At 40.0% G+C, this 22,835-nt stretch overlaps 1 protein-coding gene across 3 annotated transcripts in view; it reads right to left on the bottom strand.

Annotated features, from left to right (window-relative positions):
- UBE2Q2 (ubiquitin conjugating enzyme E2 Q2) overlaps positions 1-20,495 on the bottom strand; it is a 62,036-nt gene extending 41,541 nt beyond the window's left edge. Inside the window, exons 1-3 of one of the 3 annotated variants that reach the window (XR_011526607.1) lie at positions 19,932-20,466; positions 7,729-7,830; positions 3,209-3,313 (exon numbers count right to left, since the gene is read on the bottom strand). Coding sequence is in view for 2 of the 3 variants with exons in the window: in XM_070574116.1 (XP_070430217.1) it covers positions 3,209-3,313; positions 7,729-7,830; positions 19,932-20,120 (396 nt within the window). In the remaining variant the exon portion in view is untranslated. Of the gene's footprint in view, positions 1-3,208; positions 3,314-7,728; positions 7,831-19,931 lie in introns of all 3 variants that reach the window. The other 2 variants (XM_070574116.1, XM_070574127.1) reach the window with 2 other exon arrangements.
- Between the last annotated feature and the right edge of the window lie 2,340 nt (positions 20,496-22,835).

Here is a 22,835-nt window from a genome sequence, read left to right as displayed (position 1 = left end):
CAGACCCTAGAGAGACATGTATCTACCTCAAGCAAGATAGTATAAGGTTTCATGTCCAGAGAAACAAGTAGTTCCAGCCATCATTTATTATTATGCCAGGAAATAGAAGGGTGGGGGATGGGGTTAGAAGTCAGCTTAAATTCTTCCTAAAAGCTATCAGTTGACAAGTCTTGGACACAAAGAATTCCCAATCAGCCTTTCAGTACCTCTCTCAAATATAAATGAAAAAAAAGAGGAAAGAAAAAAAAAAGAAGAAAAATATGAATGAGCAACACAGAATAAACAGATATTTGAGGAAAGTCTTCAAAAAGAAAAACAAGACCAAGACAAACCGGAAAAAAAAACAAATAGGGGCCAGCGTAATGGTTAAGTTCACACGTTCTGCTTCAGCAACCCAGGGTTCACAGGTGTGGATTCTGGGTGCAGACCTAGCACCACTCATCAAGCCACACTGTGGTGGCATCCCACATAAAACAGAGGAAGACTGGCACAGATATTAGCTCAGCGACAATCTTCCTCAAGCAAAAGGACCAAGACTGGCAACAGATTTTGCTCAGGGCCAATCCTCCTCACAAAAAAAAAGAGAGAGAAAATTATGATGCTAGAGAAGGAGAGGACAAGAGTATCAAAATAACTCCTTAAAGACACTTAAAAATACATTATATCTATAAAACAAAAACAAAATGCTATGAACAAGGAATAATCAAAGAACAAGACAAAGCTCTTAGAACTTATGGTTCATCTCTGTAGAGGATCCCCAATGAACCACACCTGCCAGCATTCATCCCCTTATACGGTCCCCTCCCACAGTCAACCTGGGCTGGCTCCTTGATTTGCTTTAACCAATGAATGTGGTAGAAATGACACTGGGCCAGTTCCAAATTTAAGCTGTAAAAGACCTGGCAGCTTCCACTTCTGTGCCCTTGGAAGCCAGAAATAAGAATTCAGACTACCTTCCTAAAGAAAGAGAAGCCACACAAAGAGGTCCTGGAGGGTGAGATGCCACGTGGAGAGAAGGGCTAAGTGAAGAAACACCAAGGTGTCAAACATGCGTGAAGAGACCAACCTGGACATTCCTGGGTAGCTGTGTTTCCACATGACTAGCAGTCCCAGCCACTATCTGACTGCACAGTGAGGCCAGCAGAAAAACTATCCACCTAAGCCTAGTCAATTAACACAATCACGAGAGAGACGATAAATTGTTATTTTAAGCCATTAAGTTCTGGGGCAACTAGTTAAGCAGCACCAAATAACGAAAACAAAACTTAAAGTTATGACTGTCCAAATAAAATTTCCAGAAGTTGAAAGATAGGAAAAATCTTCCAGAATTTGAAATTAAAAAACAGAGAGAGAATATAGAGATCAGTGATACAAAGACTCAAATTAAGAGATCTAAAATCCCATTTGTAGACATTCAAAAATGAACAAATAAAGAAAATGGAAAGGAGAAAGTTATCACAGAAAAAAATACAGAAACATTTGCCCAAGCAGAAAGATTCAAGAGCCCAAATTTGAAAAAGCCCATCCATACTGACTGCCTAGCAACAATGACGACAAAAAAAAAAAAAAAAAGACCACAACTAAGCACACTGTTGTGGTATTTCAGAACATTAAGGAAAAGACAAACTCCTAAAGCTTCTGGAAAGTCATGCAGAGACTAATAAGACTCAAAATGGCATCAGGCTTCAACAACATCATTGGCTAGAAGAAACAGCACAGTCTTTGAAATTCTGAGGGAAAATTATTTTCAACCTAGAATTACACATTCAACCAAACTATCAATCAAATGTGAGTGCAGAATACTACAACAGTTAACATTTACTGGGCATTCACTATGTGCCAGGCACTGCTCTAAATGATTTACATGTACTAACTCATTTAATCTTCATAGCTCCCCCAAAATATAGGTACTATTACTATTTCCTCCATTTTGAAAACAGGAAATTGATATACACAGTGACTAGGTAATTAGCCCAAGAAAATTAGCTAATACAGCTAATAAGCAGCAGAATCAAGATTCAAACCTACAGTGGTCTGGCCATAATTTTTTAGAGGTTACAACCCAGAAAATGTACTACTCCTTCATGCTTTCTTAGCATTTTACTTGAGGATGTACTCAGGCAAAATGATAAAGGGTAAGCCAAGAAAGATGACACGAGATCAGGAAACAATGGATCTACTCCAGCAGAGGAGACAAAAATTTCAAGGTGACAGCTGTACAGCCAGACCAGAGAACAACCTGCCAAGACTGGTACAGAAAAACCAAAGGCTCCAGAAGAGAGGGAGATCTCACAGTAAAAGGATAGAACATAACTTTTTTAAACTAAGAATTATTATTATCGGGGCCGGCCCGTGGCCCAGTGGTTAAGTTCGCATGCTGTGCTTCGGTGGTTCAGGATTTCAACAGTTTGGATCCTGGGTGCGTACAACGGCACCGCTCATCAGGCCATGCTGAGGCGGTGTCCCACATGCCGCAACTAGAAGGACCTACCACTAAAATACACAACTATGTACTGGGAGGATTTGGGGAGAAAAAACAAAAAAAAAAAAGAATTATTATTATTATTATAAAGAAGACACTGCAAAACAAAAAACTGTATGAGAAAGGAATTGTCATAATAGAAAACTATACACTACAAAGTCCTAATGATAAATAGTAATTATCCACATGACTAAGCATAATGATGTTTTAAGAAGGGGAGGTGGATGGGTAAGTGGTTGGTATAAGAACTAAATCCTTATCTATTATAGTATAGTGTCTATAAATTATGCCTAAATAGGTAAATCGAGAAATCCTGAAAAGTCAGAGGTGGTGGGGAGCTACTGGGTACCTGTACTGCTTGGAGGAGATAACATTTGGGTTAGGTCTTAAGAAGCACATAAGGACTTAAGGAAATGGCATTCCAGGTGAAGGTAAATAAATAAGCAAAAGCAAACAACTGAATAAGCAAGGAACAGTTATGGAAACCAGGAATATTAACAACAACAAAGGGGGGAGGAGGATTGTTTGCCTATCATAGTCAACACCAGCAGCTCCAAAGAATGAAAAGATTATTTTTAGACCTAAAGTAAAACAGACAAAAAAATTCAACAGGAAAACAAAAACTAAGTTCTAAATAAATTATATAATAAGAAAAACCATCCTAGTTTTACCTTTTCTTGATACAATTTATTTTAGCTCTTTAACACTAGAGAATTTTTACTTTACCTGACCCGTGGGTAGTGGCTGATCTAGCATCTCAACATCCAGGTGCTTAGGGAGGTTATATAATCTGCAGAGTTCACATATCAACCACTTCAACTGCTGACGAAGCTACAAAACACATTTCAGTAAATAAATATTATGTTAAAGACCCCTCAGAAGACACGAATAATGCTAGGACTACTGTATCCAATCCAGCAGGAAATGAAAAAAGTTTGTTACTGCTCAATTGCAGACTACAGATAAAATAACATTCTTTAAAAAATATTTTTAGGGACTGCTAGTAAAAGATATAAGAAAGTTACTATGGTTTGAGTGTAATCCCTACAACTGATACCTAGCAAAATGACATCAACAAAAAGGCAGAGGAAGGGGAGCTCCAGATATTGCCCAATTTTCAGTTATTAACTTCTTTTCTTAAAAACTTACAACTTCAGACAAGAGTACGTTAATACATTAATGAGGCTACAAAGAATAGAGGCAGTGTTGTTTCACATGCGTTACAAAATTGTATATTCCACAGTCATATTCATTTAAAAGTGCAGAGGCAAATGGGGTCTAGTAGACAGAGCCTTGGAATCAAGATGACCTTGGATACAGCATCTAACTCCCTGAGTTTGAGTCTCCCCATCTGTAAAACAAGGAAATTAAAACCTTCTCAAAATGGTAAAGATTAAATGAAATCTTCTGTGAAAACACTTGGCATTTAGTAGGCTAAGTGTTTCTCCAAAAAGAAACCCACCAGGGAAACTGCAAGTATAACTTATTAAGTTTCCATTTTTAAAACCAGACTGTTTTGTAAGCATATTTACTCTAAGCAAGTAAGCAAGGTAAATTATGTGCACAAACACGTTTTTCATTGTTTAAAAAATTGTTTCAACGTGTAAGTTTAGCAATTATGGTTGAAGTAGAATGGTTAATACTCAGCAGACTTTACTTGGAGCTAGTAAGGCAGCTTACTTTACTTGGGCAGAAATAGTTCCCTGGATGTCTGACCAAGAAAAGGGATGAACAGAAAGAAGCAGGTTTATGAAAGACTAAGAAAACACACATAGGATTAGAATGGGTTAAACAAAGCCAAGAACAAGTCTTTCCAAAGTGTACAATGGAGCAAGCAGAAATGAGAAAAGTTCAGCAGTAAATTAGGATCGAAAAATCTCCTCAAGCTTAAAAGGCAGTGAAGTCCCATTTTGGATCTTTGGACCAATAAGCTCTGTTTTGTGCTAAGTACATAATAAGCATGAGGCAGGGTGACCTGGACACAGACTCGGACACTCCAACACCTAGCACAGAAAGAGCTCCAGGAGTCCTGTGGGAGACACAGCAGTGTGGTAGAGTCAGACCAAGCAACAAGAAAAACGGTGGTATATCTTCCAGGAATTTCAACTTTATGCGTCCCAAAAAAAGATGTTCGAGGGATGGGAGAAGAAACTGAGATCATGTGGAAGGATTCAGGAATATTTAGAAGGTAAATGGACAGGTCTTAGAAACTTACTAGATAGTTTTGGGGAGACAGGAAACATTGGTATAAAAAAGAACTCTAAGATAGTTCCCCAGTTCAGGCATGGTTGCCAAGTTTCACTATTTCATTTTGCCCCAAGCACAAAGAGAATTACTGAGGGGAAACATGATGGGGGTGGTGGGAGTGCTGGGAGGCAGATGAGTTCAAATTTAGATGTAATCATTTTGAATAGCCATGGCACATCCAAGTGGGATTCCACGGATTTACTGTGATATGTAAACAGATGTATGGGTTCGAAACTCAGGAGATAAATTTCAGCTAGAGATACAGATTTAGGATCCTGGAATATAAGCCATGATTTAAGTAATAGGAGTAGAAGAGACTACTCAGAGAAAACACAGAATGAGAAGAAAGAGGCCAAGTAAGGAAGAAGAGCTCAGAGACCAAGGCAGGGTAATAAGAGATAAAAAGAGGAGACAGTGACCTGATGGAAGTCCTCAAAAGATTATCAGTTCCCAGAAGAGAGGGATACAACTTGCCTTTTATACCCACTACATATCACAGAGCCTAGCATAGAAGCCAGTCAATTCTTTAAAAATTACTTTCCTGTGTTTTACTACTAACAGTTTCCTGTATCCATCCAGGGGAAAAAAAGTATGTATAAACAAGCATAGATACAGATTTTTTACAACACTGTATACAAAAGGGGCCATATTACAGATAATATTCTATGCCTTGCTTTTCACTTAGCATATCTTGGAAAGCTATATGTGCTCTTATGGAAAGAGTGGCTGCATTCTTTCTAACTATAACCTAATATTCTATCATAAAACTATACATGGTAATTTTTATTTAACTAGCTCTTTACTGGTGGACATGAAGTAATAAACGTTTGTTGAATGGAGGCAAGTGTCAACAAGGGAACATTTAACAGTATCAAAATGCTGCAGAGAGGTCAACTTTAGAACTAAAGAAGGAGTCACTGAATTTGGCAACTAGAGAGAAAAAATTTTAGTGCAAGAATGAAGGCAGAATCAAAATTATAATGAATTAAGTAAATTAAAGGTAAGGAAATATAGCTTATTCTGTCAAGAAACTCAGTTATGGGGTAACTGGCAGAGACTATAAGAAGAGTGAAGGGTAAATTTTGATATTCTTTTATGTAAATATATTTACTTTTTTATAAAATTAGGCCCAGTTCTATATTCTGCCATTTTACTTGATGAGCATTTGTTGATGTTTTAGACACTGAAAAACAAAACCCCACTCATTTCTACTGTTACAAAACTTATACCTTCAGATCTTTAGAGGCAGTCTTCTAAAAGGAGGCAGCAGTAAGGGGCTATGTCTACCACTCCTTCCCTGTCCTGTCACCCAACTGCCCCAATGCCAGAGATGTAAACATGTGTCCGCCTAGCTTTTAATTTTTAGCTCTAACCTTCATGGCTCTCCAGACTAGCCTTTACTCTTAAAATACTCTTTAAACTGCTATTCTTCTGTTCTTAATCTCAAGAATAGAAGTGTTTAAACTACCTATAACTTATTTTGCCAAAAATCTGAGATAAGACTCTAATTTCCCCAAACGGTCAGTTCTCCCAATACTATTAATAGAATAATCTATTCTTTCCTTATTGAGTATTTTAACTCAATTTAACTTATTCTAATTTCTCAACTGCATGATTCTGTTTCTAAACTTCTATTACTTTTATCTGTCCAGCCCAGTGCCAGTACTCAGTATTTTATTTTATCTAATATCTGGTTGGGCAAGTCTCTCTACCTTTTTTCTAATTTCATTATTTTTCATTATTTACTCTTCAAAACAAACTTTAGAGGCGTTTTGTCAAGTTCTAAAAATAAGTCTCTTGGGATTTTTACTGGAATTGCATTCAATTTATAAACTAACATGAAGCTGTATTTATAACATTTAACTGACATATTTATAATATGAAATCTGCCCATCTAGGAACACAGGAGTCAAGTCGTTTATTCCACTCAGCAAATTTTTGTAGTTTTCTTGATACAAAACCTGTACATCTGAGTTTATTCCTAAGTACTTAATTTTTTAAAATTTAGTTGTAATTTGTCAACAAAATACTTTTCTACTATATTTTCTATTTGATTATAGTGAATATTTGGGAAAACCATGGATTTTTATATAATGGAGATTTTAACCAGTCATCTTAAAAAATTATTTTTTCAGTGGATTCCTTCAGATTTTTTTTTACTAGGTAAACGAATCACATCACCTGTAAATAATGATGGATATTTTTCTATAAGGACTTTACGACATCATGGAAAAACACAATAATGTTAACTTTAAAAAAGGATATAAAACTATGAAGAATATGACCTCAACTATTTAAACATAAGAGTATATGTATTTTACTAGCAAGGGAAAAAAAATACTAATAGAAAATAGCCATCATGTCAACAATGGTTATCAGGTAAAGAAATTATAGAATATTTCTATTTTCCTTTTTTTTTTTTTTTTTGCTTTTTTTAAATTTTACTAGTTCTCTCACAATGGTCATTTATTAGTTTTATAATCAAAGAAAACAGGTTTTTAAAACTTTTGTAATATGAAAAGTTACATTTCTTTATATATTAAAAAAAGTTTTCATTTGCATACCTTTGGCTTTTACTGCAGAGTTATACAGACTATCGATAGAAAAAGCAATTCCCTAAACACTAGCATGTTGTCAATCTATCATTATTTCCCTTCCCTTCACATTACCTTAGTCTTTTCCCCTTTTTCTGATTCCCATTTTGGCTAGTGGTCCCTACCAAAAATGCTTGCTTGGTTTAACGGTTAGAATTCACGGAAAAGAGCCCACCTAATTCCTGATCTAAATTAAGACTATACCTACGAGGAATAAAAAAGAGAAACCAAGCAGTAAACAGAATTTGAAGGAATAAAAAAAAAAAAATAACCTGGTCTTTAGCTCCCCTAAGATTATCAAATAATCATTAATCAGGCTTTTATATCATATTCCCTCTTAACACTTAAGTTCTATATATAATGTTCATGAGATGAAAAAGAAAATAGCATGGCTTATTTTCTCACCGAATTGTTGTTCTTAGTATCTTCTAGACGTTCCAGAACTGACGTCAGATTTGGGTCATCAGAGTCCACAAACCATATTGGTGAAGAAGATGGATAGGATTCCTGTTACAGAGACATCTATGTTAAACATATTTACATACAGACTAACCTGGATATGAATTAAATCATACCACTAAATGGCAAGATGATCATGGATTTAAGCAAAACATATCAGGGGGAAGAAAAGTGACACACTAAAATGTTGTGTGTGCAGGGGCCAGCTCCACAGCCGAGTGGTTAAGTTTGTGTGCTCTGCTTTGGTGGCCTGGGATTTGATGGTTTGGAACCTGGGCGTGGACCTGGTACCACTCATCAAGCCATGCTGTGGCAATGTCCCACATAGAAGAACTAGAAGAACCTACAACTAGGATATACAACTATACACTGGGGAGCGTTGGAGAGGGGAAAAAAAGAGGAAGACTGGCAACAGATTTTAGCTCAGGGCCAATCTTCCTCACCAAAAGAAAAAGAAAAAAAATCTATGCGTGTAGAAACAAATTTATTTTTATAGATTAAAAATAAAATCAACAAAGTTTTACTGTTTGATCTTGCCTGCTCCATGTTACATAATTTATAAGTTTAACAACAAACAAAAAAAGGACTTTACCCAGTAAGCAGTATGATTTAAAACAAACAACACAGAATACACTACAAAAGTTATGTTTTATCAAAAGCAGAAAAAAATGGTATTCAAGCACCAAGGAAGATGAGTTTCCTTTCTTTACAAAAAATGGGTCTATCATGGCCTGGATTCTCCCGCTTTAACATTTTTTAAGGGCTTTAAAATCCAGAATCACAATAAATCCCTCAAAAAGCCAAAACAAATAAAAAAAAAAAAAAAAACTCCAACCTTGAAGTACAGTCTATAGATTTAAACCATACTACTTTTGCCTTTTAATATAATAAAGCTACATTTCTAAACTTTACCTAGATGAACTCTAAGTCTGAATTTTTAAAATAAAGCAAAGGAGTACAGATCTAGGCACATGTTTTTAAATCCTTACAAATGCTAAAAATGATTTTTAAAAATCTTCTACTCACTATACTTTTGCTTTCTGAGCACTGTCTTTATAGAAGTTACGTTTAGAGACTTTTCTCCATTAGACAATTGACCCTAAAATCAATCCCATTTAATGTTGCCTTTTTTTCATCCCTTCTTAGATTATAGGGAGGGACAGAGTTTCTAAAGGAACAGATTTCTTAAATGAGGTTAAGATTACTTCTTAAATATGGCAGGTGTTAGAAGGCAAAATAAACAGCCACATAGCTACCATAGGGCTACATTCAGCTTTCCCTTGCCACAGGAGTTGGGCTTTGAGACAGGAATTCTTGTATAGTCAATGATGTTCTTGAACACTGTAGTAGGCTGCCTCCAAACTGGCCCCAATAATCCTAACCTCCTGGTATTCACACCCTTGTATAACTCCCTGACCTACCTAATGACTCACTTCTAACAGAATACAGGCAAAAGTAACAGGATGTCGCCACTAAGATTAGGTTACAAAAAGATGAGAATTAATTTCTTGTTCACCCTCTCCTGCCCTTTCATTTGATCCTTCTGATGGAAACCAGCTCCCTATAGAGAGGCCCACATCCACATGGCAAGGGATTGAGAGAGGCCTCTGACCAATAGCCAGCTAGAAACTGAGGCCCTCAGACCAACAGCCTGTGAGGAGATGAATCCTACTAACAACTATGTGAATGAACTTGGAGGCAGATTCTCTCCCAGGCCAGCCTGGAGACGCCTGCAGCATCAGCCCACACCTTTACTGCCTTGTGAGAGACCCTGAGCCAGGGGACCCACGTAAGCCGTGCAGATCCTGACGCACAGAAACTGTGAGATAATGTTTGTTGCCGTATGATGCTAAGTTTGTTACACAGCAATAGATAACTAATTCAAACACCATAAAACTCCAATATTTTATTCCATCACACAAACTGAGAACTGCCAAGAAATGCTATTACTACATATACATTTTTAAAAGCACATGTGTTGATTTTAAAAAGTTAACAAACTAAGCATACATGCTTTCACCTACTAATAGACATTTACTCTGTTCACTTGTAATTTTCTATTATAAATCAGGGAAAAGACATTATTAGATATTAGCTGTAGAACTATGAAAAAAGAATTTTGCAGAAACACATTTTTAAAGAAGTATTGCTTTGAGAACTATAATCTCAATTATAATACAGCTGAGGCCTCAGAAACTGAATATTTTTAAAGCATTTTACCAAACATTCTTTAAGGAAAAAAAATATTGTATTGAAGTAGGACATCATTATATCTATTCAGTACTGGTTTACTTTTGTATGCTCATCTTTTCTTACTGTGTCCCAAACCTCTTTACAAGCTAAAAGGTAACTGTCTCCAAAATTAATCCTGTTCTTAAAGAAAGGTACTTATTGAGTACTGCATTTGCTTCTTCAAATTCTTCAGCCTAGTTTGGGAACATACCATCTAGATTATGTTTATTGTTTTAGTTTTGTATTTTCTTTAGTCTTTAAAAAAAAAAACCTAAATTTAGAACTTCACCATGTAGATTAGAGTTTGTCTAGTAAGCTTCTGCATAAGCAAAATAAAACATCTGAATTTGTTGCTCTGGACTAAAACCCCTCAAAACCAGATTATGAGAATTGAAAAAAAAAAAAATTACTGAAACGAGTTACTATCTATGACGTGTTTTTCTAACACAGCACATGAGAAGATAGGATATATAGTAGGTCTAAGCAACTATGACAACAGTTTTCAAATAGAGGCCCTCAGATCCCCTAGGTCCAAACTATTTCTACAGGAATATTAAGATATTAATTGTTTTCACTGTAGTGACATTTGCACTAATGGTACAAATACAACGGTGGATAAAACTGCCACCATTCACTTCAGAATGCCTGTGATGAAGCAGTAGAAGTTATTTTACTAAATCTCTATCCTTACATATGTCTTTTTAATATTGCAAGTGATAAAATGAGAAGCACACGAGCACTCCTACAGAACACCTGAGAAAAGCACTTGTGTGACTAGTTGTGAACTGAACCAATACCTTAACGGAACACCATTTTTACTTGAAAGAATGACTGACAAACAACGGTTGTTATTCCAACTTGAGTTTTTGACAGATGTTTTCTCGAAAATGAATGATGAGAGCCTGTCATTTCAAGGAAAATAAAGGACAGTATTTATCGCCAATAATAAAACTCAAGCTTTCAAACAAAATTAGAATTTTTGAAAACCTGTATCCACGAACTGTGAGCTTGACAGCTTCTCAAGAGTATTCTGATGAGGTTGATGGTGATGTTAATGAATATAATGTTTTCATGTTACATAAGGAAATGTACCAATATTTAGAAACTTTCAGTGAACCAACATTTTCCATGACCAGCGCAAGATGTTATAATATTGTGCAAGGGTAAAAGATTCATTCAAATTTCAAGAAAGACCAAGTTTTGGGAGAGTGTCCATAAAGAATATCCACAATTACCTAAAATAGTTATTCAAATATTCCTCCTTTTTCCAACCAAATATCTGTACGAGGCTGGGTTTTCTTCATATTATTTCAACCAATACAACATATCACAACAGACTGAACGTAGAAGCAAATGACAGACCAGACATCAGAGATTTATGAAAAATGTAAAATTGTGCCACTAGTTTTACTCTCACTGAAACTTTTTGGTTTAGGAAATATGGTCATATTTCATTAAAACATTAACATGTAACGAGTTTAATGAATTAGTATGTTAAATATTTAATTTCTAATGACAAATATCAATAAATAATTTACATAAACAAAAGCTCCTTGGGCCCTCAATACATTTTGAATAGTGTAAAGGAGTCTTGACTCTAAAAACTTGGAGAACTACTGCCTTTTTCACTCTCTTTTCCTCCCCACTTTCAGAATTTCTTCCTTGGAAGAAACATCTCTTCAGCATTCTATATTAACCTATGTGGTTCCACTGGGGCTAGTTTTCCTACGTCCTTCCCATCTTCCTCCTTGCCTCCGTTGACCCAAAACCTGGTCACAGGTCTCTATCAGCCCATCCATCCCATTCCCAGGGATTAGCTGGGAGAGGCTATGTGATTACTCACATGGGCTAAGCCAAGCAAATCTGGGTCTTCTCTGGGACTAGAGCTCTCTTTCTGGGAGATCTGGAGTCACAAGGACGATGTTAGCCAGCCTGGGATAGCTGGCGTTTATCTTGCCAAGAGAGAGTTATGTGAACCAAATTGTTTGCTAGAGGGTCACAGATATGTATACTTTCAGCCTTGACTGTGAGAATGTCCATTTCACTGCACACCTGCTAACATTTTTAACAATCTGATAAATATAAAAGCTGCTACCTGGAAGAAAAAAAAGTTCCTATACAATATAATTTGTTACAACACCTCCAGAAACCAATTCATCAATGAGAATGGAAAGCCATCACGTCTAGGAAAGTTTCAAATAACATTATCTATATGCACAAGGATTTAGCTCTAGCTATTAATGTTCAAAGCACTATTTAAAATAGAAAAAAAAATAGAAACCACCTATATGTCCAATACCAGGAGACACAACTGACTCAATGCTATAGTCACACAACAGAATCACACATGATAATTAAAAACATTGTGGAGGAATAAGTTATTTGCTTACCTAGTTTCTAGACTTCTTACTATAAGAATGTCTTGTTTACTACCTCTAGAAACTGAACCTTCAGCACAAACTCTACATCATGTTTAAGATTTCTTCAGTGTAATATTTAAGACAGCTTGTTTTGAAAGGGATCTAAAATATGACCAATATTTAAACCTAACCATTAACACTTTCAATCTCTTATATACTTCAAGCTTTATAATTTTGACAAGGTGAACAACTAAGCTTTGTATCTTGAAAATACAGTTTCCTTACTATTCCTCTTTAAAATGACCCATGATGTATCGATTTTTAAACATTAGATGCTGCTCAAAAATCCCAATTTAAGTTCAAGCAATTTTCCTTACAATGAGTCTTTGAAGTGCTTCTAACGCAGCTCTCTTTCACCAGATATGAAAATTTTACACTTAAATAAATATAGAACAATGACCTAAGTATCCAACTATTCAGGACCTTTGTTTCTCCTCCATTCAACTCATAGTTTTATAGCGATTTTAAGGCTTGAAGGATGAAGTTGTCTGTGACCACCACCATAAAGGTTACCATGAGTGGACAAATTTCAAACAAGTTCACCACCACTACCATTACCACCATAAAATGTTGTGCTGCACTGTCCTAAACTGAGACAACACGACTCAAGCTTAATCAAACCAACCTCTTTGCTTGTCATTGCTTAAGAAAAAGAGTTTCTGCTTTGTTCAGGACATAACTTTCTATATCTGTTTTCTACATAAATCCACTAAGAGACCAACGCATGCCTCTATATCAGGCACCAGCCAGCAAAACTACCTGCCAGAATAACTCAGTTTCTGTTATCTTTCCAAATGATAGACCATGACCATCTCCAAGAATTTCATCAATCTGAAAATTGATGGGAATACTTCTTGTTGAAGGTTCAGAGGTATAACATTTCTAATTCTTCTGGAGACCAGTTACGAGACACATTACTTTCACACTTTGCTGTTCAATAAATATGGGGTGGAGAATGAAATAAACTGACAGAATTACCATACAGTACCTTAATAAAATTCTAAATACTCTTACATAAAAAAAGCTACCAAAAAGAGACTGCTCCTTGCTAGTCATTTTACAAGTAAACAACTAAGTATCTAACGTGACCAGAGTCCACCAAGCAGACCAAAAACAGTGACACTTTGTAAAAGAAAAATGCATGCATACCCCTGTGATCGGAAAAATGCTTAAGTATTCTGAGTAGCAAAGTACAGCTAATCAAAACATTATTCTAGTAAACTGAGGCAGAGAAAACAAAAGTGCTGAAGAGGATTCAAACCACCTAATCTGCAGAAACCACTGGATGGTTTCCCTGGTTCTGAGTCTGCTTCAAAACGATCTCTAGAAGAGAGGACAGAACACTACTACAGCCTTGGAAAAAGAGACCCCTGGCTTCATCACTCTGGCTCTCTAGTAATGCTTTACATTTGGCAGCGGCTGTTTCAATTCAATTCTCCACCCTTGAACTAGCTGACATTTATCTAATACTACCCTTTTCCAGGTCTAAGGAAGTTTAACCAAAAAAATCAAGCTACTAAGGGATACACCATTCATAAAATGGAAACCAAAGTCTTCTCTTCATATATCTGTTCCTTTCAAGGAAGGCCATAAAAATGGGGATGAGGGAGGATAGATAACAGCTAGAAATTTGACTCTATATTATAAATGAGTCAGATGAATGAAAACAATGATTCCTCTGGCCTGAAAGTACCACTTAGGTACATAGCATGACAGTTCTGATATTTCCAAATGATTCTCTAGGAGTTCAATTTGGAAAGGTAATCTGTCCCAGGAGGATAAACCAAAGAAAAGATCTTGGGCTCTTTAGTCAAGTTTTTTCATTCCTTTGTATAACCTTGGCTGGGCTATTTTTTATCAGCGTAAAGACTAAAAATATGAAAAATTAAGAAATTATCAACTCTGATTTATTTCCCATGAAAAGCTATTATAAAGCATTCTCAAAATACAGGCAGACCTCATTTTATTGCTCTTTGCTTTACCGCGCTTCACAGATACTGCATTTTTTACAAGACCCTCCACCAGCAAAAAGACTATGACTCACTGAAGGATAGAATGATATTAGCATTTTTTAGCAAAAAAGTATTTTTTAATTAAGGTATGTACATTGTTTTTAGACACAACGCTACTGCACACTTAACAGATTACAGTGTAGTGAAAACATAACTTTTGTATGCACTGGGAAACCAAAAACTTTGTGTGACTCTCTTTATTGCAATATTCGCTTTATTGTGGTGGTCTGGAACTGAATCTGCAATATCTCCAAGGAACGCCCTGTAAAGTGTTATTCTGCCACAATGACATCACTTTTATATTGGCAGAGAACGTTATCATTGCTAAAGAGTTTTCCTATATATGCTCTCATGCAGCACAAAAAGTAGTATCTATTTTTTAGAAAAACACAACAAAAGAAGTGCTTAAGGTCTCAACTAAGTAAAGACTAAATCTTTTTCTCTCTCCTAAACTCAAGAGCTCTAACATTTTTTAATTTAGTATCTTGCTATTGGGGGGGTTGGGGACTTTTTGGTAATGATGAACAGAAATTTAATTAGCTAAACAAAAAAGGTTCTACTATAAGTAACCCCTGGCAAATAGCCACTCATGCAGAAAGAGTAATGATTTATGCTACACAAATAATAAAATATGAAGTTGTTATTCGTTTTCCAGTTAATTTACTTCCTGGGGGGGAATTTTCACTCTAAGATAATGATTCCCTACCAAGAGTTCCCAGGTACCAAGAAGTCCAGAAAAGGAGTAATGGAGTTGCCAAGTTATGTTAAATATTTCAAAAGGACTTAAAAAAAGCCATTTACTAGCTCCCAATAAGGCTGCACAGGTTATTAAAACAAGCTGCTTTGCTTTTAGGTGTGATGGTAACAACTGGTTGTTACCACTGACTGGCAATTAGATCTCTTTACCGAAAATGGAAAAACAATACTTAAGTTTGCATGACAATCTTTCATATCATGAGTTCACAGAAAAGAACTAATAAAAAAGACTCCAAGTTCAAAATAGCACTCTTTTCCCTTCATGTTTAAGATTAGAAGGAATTTATAAAAGAGAAAAAAGTTTAGCTCAATTCCCTTGGCCTAGAGAGTAAAATGTTGGTTTTTTTATTTCTTTAAAACTGTCTTCTGAGGCCCCGGCCCCACGGCTGAGTGGTTAAGTTCACATGCTCCGCTGCGGCAGCCCAGGGTTTCGCCAGTTCGAACCCTGGGCACGGACATGGCACTGCTCATCAGGCCATGCTGTGGTGGTGTCCCACATGGCACAACTAGAAGGACTCACAACTAAAGTATACAGCTATGTACCAGGGGGATTTGGGGAGAAAAAGGAAAAATAAAATCTTTAAAAACAAAAACAGTGGCCGGCTCTGTGGCCGAGTGGTTAAGTTCGCACGCTCCACTGTGGCAGCCCAGGGTTCGGATCCTGGGCGCGGACATGGCACTGCTCATCAGGCCACGCTGAGGCGGCGTCCCATATCCCACAATTAGAAGGACCTGCAACTAAGATATACAACTGTTTACAGGGGCGGTTTGGGGAAATAAAGCAGAAGGAAAAAAAAAAAAAGATTGGCAACAGTTGTTAGCCCAGGTGCCAATCTTTAAAAAAAAAAAAGGAAGATTGGCAACAAGTTGTTAGCCCAGGTGCCAATCTTTAAAAAAAAAAAAAAAACTGTTTTCCTTATGCAGTTGAAGTCAAATTACAGATTTTCTATCAAACCCTCAGTGACCTTTTACATATTTATGCGCTATCCATGACACTTTCTTTTTTCTTTCTTTTTTTTTTTTGAGGAAGATTAGCCCTGAGATAACTGCTGCCAATCTTCCTCTTTTTGCCGAGGAAGACTGGCCCTGAGCTAACATCTGTGCCCATCTTCCTCTACTTTATATGTGGGATGCCTACCACAGCATGGCTTGCCAAGCAGTGCCATGTCCGCACCCGGGATCCAAACCTGCGAACACCGGGCCACCGAAGCGGAACATGTGCACTTAAGCACTGTACCACCAGCAGGCCCCACCATGACACTTTCTTGATGTTATCTCTGCACTTTTGACAAACCCCTAGCAGTTAACTTATAGGATAGGTAAGACTTTTGTTCAAACAGAATATAGCTAGAATGGTGGTCAGATAGTCAACAGAACAAATAATTGCTGCGCATTTACTGAAAGGAAGATGGAAAGCATAATTATAGATAGTATCCCCCTGCCACCATAAAAAAAAAGACTTAGGGGCCAGCCCGGTGGCACAGTGGTTAAGTTGGCACATTCCGCTTTTCAGCGACCCAGGGTTCGCTGGTTCAGATCCTGGATCTGGACTTGGCACTGCTTGGCAAAAGCCATGCTGTGGTAGGCGTCCCACATACAAAGTAGAAGAAGATGGGCATGGATGTTAGATCAGGGCCAGTCTTCCTCGGCAAAAAGAGGAGGATTGGCAGTAGTTAGTTCAGGGCTAATCTTCCTCAAAAAAAAAAAAAAAGACAAAAAAAATAAACATCCAAAACTATTATAATAGAAGATAAGAAAACACAACCAAAGCAGTAAATAGTAAGGACTACAGAAGGGGAGAAAGAGGAAATAGATATCAGCATGAACTGAATATGACCAGAAGAGCCTTGAGGGATGGTCAAACATGGAAAAACAGATTGGGGACAGGGTAAAGGGGCACATTCCATGTGGGAAAACCTGCTGATGCAGAAGCCTGAAAGAAAACGGGGACTCAGTATCTTTAGAGGATTATTCAGAAATTGGCATGTATGCATGTAAGTAAACAACTAGTAAGGTACCATTTACTCAATCCCTACAGAAACTGCATAAGGCTGCTTCTTGGTAAACACGAAGAAGACAGGGCCTGGCATGTAGAAGAGCTCAAAAAAATTGAGGAATAAGGGGAAAAGTTAAAGAAGAGGTCAAACATTTCTTTCTACAATTTACTACATAATTTACAAATCACAAACACAGCAGACAGGTCCTGGCATTTGAAATCCAATCCCATTTTTTCCTTGCTCTTTCCTCTCTAAGAAAATACCATCAACATAAGTAATCCAGGTAGATTTATCAAAACACTCATCCATGCTTAAAAAGACTTTATCTAAAAGATACCCACTGAAATACTTTACAGATGAAGTCATATGTCTGGAATCTGCATCAAAATAATCCAAAGTGGAGTACAGATGAAATAAGATGGGCCAAAAGTTTCATTGCTGAGGCTGGGTACATGGAAGTTCTTCACACTATTCTACTTTTGTATATGTTTGATGTTTTTCCATAATAAAAAGTTGACACACATTTCTATCCACTGAGCATCGACCATGATACTCATCTTCTGATAATGTCTATCATAATTCACTAGCATCTCAATTTGAATAGTTTCTACTAGTTTTACCATTATACTAATCCCCACCAAAACCTCCCTTCGCTGGGTGTCTCTAATTCATTCTTGTTTCATTTCCTAATCTAGGTCATCACTCAATATCTTTGTGTGCAGCAGACTCCTACCAGCCTCCAGTAAGGTTCTTGATGGGGCACTGTTGGCATTTGAGGTGGGATAATTCTTTGTTGTGGCAGACCGCCCGAACGTTATAAGACGTTTGGCATCCCTGTACCCTTGGCACTAAATGCTAGCACAACACCACCACCACTCCACCCCCACTGGGATAAGCAGAACCTCACACACATTTTCTAATGCCACCCAGAGTAGAGCATCGACGACTCCTAGTCCTGGACAGCAAACACATTTTCCCAACTTACCTGACTAACTTAGTAGTTCTCCACAGCTTACTACAAGTTCAGTCTCCTGTCATTTTAACTAGCTCTACCTTTTCCCCATCTTCTAACAGAATAATCACCACTCAGGCCAGCCGGTCTCCTTATTATCACCTACCTCATGCTCACTACTACTTTCTGTTCCCTATTCGTAGAAAATCTCCTTCACCAGCCTATATCCTGGACTTCTCAAGTCTCATCATAACTTCTCCACTCCTAAGCAAACCACATTTTCTCAAGCTTTGGTGTCTCTTTTGGATAGAGCTTCCTTTGCCTGAAATGCCCTTTCACTCCCTTCTAAAAGCCTAGGCACCTGTGAAAGCCCAACTCCACTGTCAGCGTCTCCTCAAAGCCTTCCTTGAAGCGACCCCTCCCCCAGCCCCGGTCAAAATTAACTGCTGTCTTCAGCTTTCATAATGATACCATAGAACTTGGTCACACCTTGTTGTATAAAACTCTTCTCCCAAGAAGACTGAGTTCTGAAAGCAAAGACTACTCTGCTCAGTTCTGCAAAACCAGCGCCTAGAATAGAACACTTACATGTTCAATAAGTGAATTCTGTCCTCAGTACAGCACTTGACTGTACCAGGTTTTCAGGTTTTGTTTTTTGGGTTTTTTCCCGGAAATACACACCTACTACCCCAGATATTCTGAAAACTATTTTAATGTTAATTATCCGAACTTCAAGGGCTTTGCAAACTCCCGAGTACCAGGCACACTGTAGTCACCTGAATCCCCACTGACTTAACCCAAGGGAGTTGACGCCAGACTTGGTTTTAGCCGTATTTACAGAGAAACATGAAACTACAATCTTGACTCCTGATACAATAAGGAGTATATTCTGCAGTTTGGACCAATACCCTAAATCAATTTCACAATGAACAGCCTCATTATACAGTTCTATGAAAAAACTTATTTAACACTTGTTATTTTACCAAGCCTTGGGTTTCTAACGACCTTTCAGTTTAAACCAAAGAGTGAGCTTTAGTGTCTTTTCGGATTTGTGACATAAAATGGTCTTTCTCGGCAGGAGACTTGGGCACGTATCTCCATCCCCTGCTCCGGACATTAAAGGCTCACAGCCGGGAGGGGCTGCCTAGACAGACACCCGCCACGCCACCTGCCGCAGCCGAGGTACAATGCGCCTTTGGGAAGCGCGTTAGCGCACGGCCAGGCCGGCAGGAAGGGGGTAATTCGAACAGTACCAGAGGCTGCATTCTAAACTTTTTTTCCTCACATGCGTCAGTTTCCAGTGTTCGTTTTTCCTTAAACACAAACTTAAAAGATAATTGGGTGAATAAGCGGGACCAGGGAAACCTGACAGAAGAACGAGGCGTTAAAACTTGACGGCCTTTCCCCGTCGCCACCGGGGCTCAAACAGCAGCAAGAGCCGAGCCGCCCGGCCACGACCCTGGGGCAAGCCAGCTGTGGGCTGTCATGGCGAGCCGGCGAGGGCTCCGGCCGCCGTCGTCTCCCACCTCGGGGAGCGGCGACAGGGGCCGAGAGGGGCCAGCAGCCCCAAAGCCGAGCCCCGCGGGAACAGCCGGAGAACGCGCCGGCCGCCTCCTCCCACCCCGCTCTCACGCAGTCGCCGCAGAGCCTGGCCCGGGCCCCTCGCCGGGGAAAGGGGGGCCGAGAGGCCTCTCCGGGGAAGGCTCCCCTTTGTCCGGGGACTCGGGGCCCCCGTTTCTGCCCTCGCCGGCCCTAGCGGGGCTGCGCCCGGGCGCCTCACCGTGATGTTGCAGTGTAGGGTGAGCGGCGGCGGCGGCGAGTGCGGGCTGCCTGGCGGCGCGGGCGGCGGCACCAGGAACTGGCAGTGCAGCTCGTCCAGCTTCCAGCTGACGATGCGGAATCGCTCGTGGTTCTTGTCGAAAATGGACGCCAGGAACTTCAGCTCGGCCTTGAGCCCTGACACAGACATCTTCCCCTCATCTCCGGCGGGAGGGGTGTGGAAGGGGAGCCGGGCCCAGAGCCGCCGTCACGGCCGCGACCGCCCCGCGGGGACGGCCCGGGCCGCGCTCCCGGGGCTCCGCCTCTCCCTGCCGCTGCGGCCTGGGTCGGATCGCGGCTGGAAAATGGCGAGGGGTGCCGAGGCCTTGGCGGGCGGCTGTGCGACGGCCTGCGCGGCTGCTCCCTTTGTAACTGACTCCACCGGCAGGAGGTGTCGGCCCCGCGGCTTAAAAGGGCAACAACGACACCGCCCCCGCTACCGCCTGGGAAAGGGCTGCCCCCACCCCACCCCCATCCCCATCCCCTCCCCCATCCCCTCCCCGCCCCGGCGCGCCCTGCGCGCCCCTGTTCTGGCGCGTGCACGTAGCTGGCGCGCGCCCCCGCCTGGCCGCCCCCTCCTCGCCGGGACCCAGCCCCTTCCGCCCAGCTCATCTGCTCGCCTCCTCGCTCCCGCGGACCCAAGGCTCAGAGCCAGCCGGTGCCCCGGGCCCTGGTCACCGGGAAGAGCCAGAGGCCTCCGCGCGCCCCTACTCCCCGCCTGGGGCCAGACACGTGCGCAGCATATAGCTCCGGCCACGTCGGCGCGGCGGCGGGTGAGTGCCGGCCCCGGGGAGCGGCCCCTTCCCAGGCTCTGAGGGAGCCACCCGCTCACCTGACTCAGGCGGGGCCCTGGTGGGAGACCCCGGCTTGTGGGCTGCCGGCAGCACTTTGGACCGAAATTGGCCCACCTAGCTTCATCTCCGTTACTCTCAACCTAGTCCGAGCCACCACTTCTCTAGCCTGAGTTTCCGCCAAGACCTCTCCGGACTCTGCTCCCTCCCTGCTTTCGAACCATCGTTTTACGGAAGATGATGATTCGGCCCCTGCCAGCCGCTCCCTCCCACCTCCCATAATTTTATTCTTCCCCTTATCCACTACCTCTGTTCACTCAGACATTCATTTTCTCTCTCTCTCTCTCTCAACTGCCTTGAGGTTTTGCCCTGTTTCCCAAGCTTAAGATAACCGTCTCCACCTCCCATGGAGACAGGGCTGGCTTATTTTCAGTCAAGTGTTAGCTCTAATGTCATCTCAGAGAGGGCCTCTCTGACCACCCCATCTGAAATAGTTACCCAGTCACCCTGTATCACATCATCCTATGTTAATGTTTTGCTCAGCACATATCACGTCTGATATTTTTCCTATTTGTTCATTGTCTCTGCCCAATACGAATGTCTTATTCATATCCCCAGGGCCTAGAACAAGGTCTTTTATACAGTAGGCACACAATGTTATTGAATGAATGCTCCTATCTGGAAACCACAGCACTTAACACAATCCCTGGCACATTCTAGGCGCTCCAAGAATGGATAAAGGACTGCATGGCAGACCAAAGGAATACAACATAATTGGGCAGGCAATTAATAGTGTGTTTAGTAATATGTACTAGAGGTAGGACCAATTTCATGGGTGTGCAACCTGTTGTTGCACAGGGTTCCTAGCTTAGAAGGGCCTTGTGCTTGGTTTAATACTCTGCTGTAGTCACTTTGAAATTCTTAATAATTTTTCTGGAAGGGGCTCTGCATTTTCCTTTTACACTGGTCCTGACTAGAAGTACCTAGCCCTCTCTGGTGCCTAAATGTCTTCTGCTTCATGACCTACAAGTGGTCCCTGCTGTACTGGTCCCATAGATGCGAAAATACAGAACAACACAGGGAGATAAGTCCACTGAATGAGAAGCATTTATAAATATTTTATTTTCATTTACTTCTGAGATATTGTAACATGTTATAATGCTTCTTAGCCTTTCATGGGGGTCATGGACCCCTTTGGGAATATAATAAAAGTTATGATCCATCCTCCCAGGAAAATACCTCTGCATATAAAGTGTTGTATTTGTGGGGATTCAACTGGGACTGGGAGGAGAAGGGGTGTCAGTCCTGAGCTCTGAGCCAGAAATAACTAGGATGCTGTACTGGCATTATTGCTGGGTTAAGTGCGGGAGTGGCTTGCTGCTTTCTTTTTCCATCAGTCCCCAGTACTCTTGGGACCCTAACAGCCATGGCAGTCACAGACAAGGATTTGAGACAAAGGGGAACAACCTGTTCAGAATTTGGTATGACTTTGGGAAATAAAATGCCCTGACCAAGTTATTTAATCTGTCTAAGCTTTATTTGGTTATCTCTAAATTGCTATGAGAAAAATAAAGAGCTTTATAAATTGCAAATGCTTTCACTAGTTATATCTCAAATATATATATAAATATTAACTTTGAAATAGTTTTTTGAGCATGTGCTGTGTGTCAAGTTCTAAGAGAGCTAGGAAGATAAATAGATATAGTCCCTGAATTCAAGAAGCTTGAAGCCTCGCGTTGGAAACAAAACACTGTTTCCTGGTAATTTAGGCTGCAAATTACAGAAAATCATGACTTAAAGTGGCTTGGACAATAAGGAAATGTATTGCTCCACGTAATGGGAAGTCAAGAAGCAGGGCAGGCTCCAGAACTGGTTGATTAGAGCTTCAATAATATCAAGAGCCCAGATTCTTTCCATCTCCTTTGTCAGGCCGAGGTACAAGCAAGGGAGCTACAGCAAGGGAGATATAGCTGTGCTTGCAGGTCACATCCAGACATGACAATACCCAGAGTCAGAAAGGACTCTTTGTTCTTTGTCTCCTTCCAAGACGTGGGGACTTTTCCAAGAATCCACCC

This window comes from Equus przewalskii, chromosome 1 (assembly GCF_037783145.1).
Source record: "Equus przewalskii isolate Varuska chromosome 1, EquPr2, whole genome shotgun sequence".
Classification (NCBI taxonomy): Eukaryota; Metazoa; Chordata; class Mammalia; order Perissodactyla; family Equidae; genus Equus; species Equus przewalskii.
This window is presented reverse-complemented; position numbering and strand designations above follow the sequence as displayed.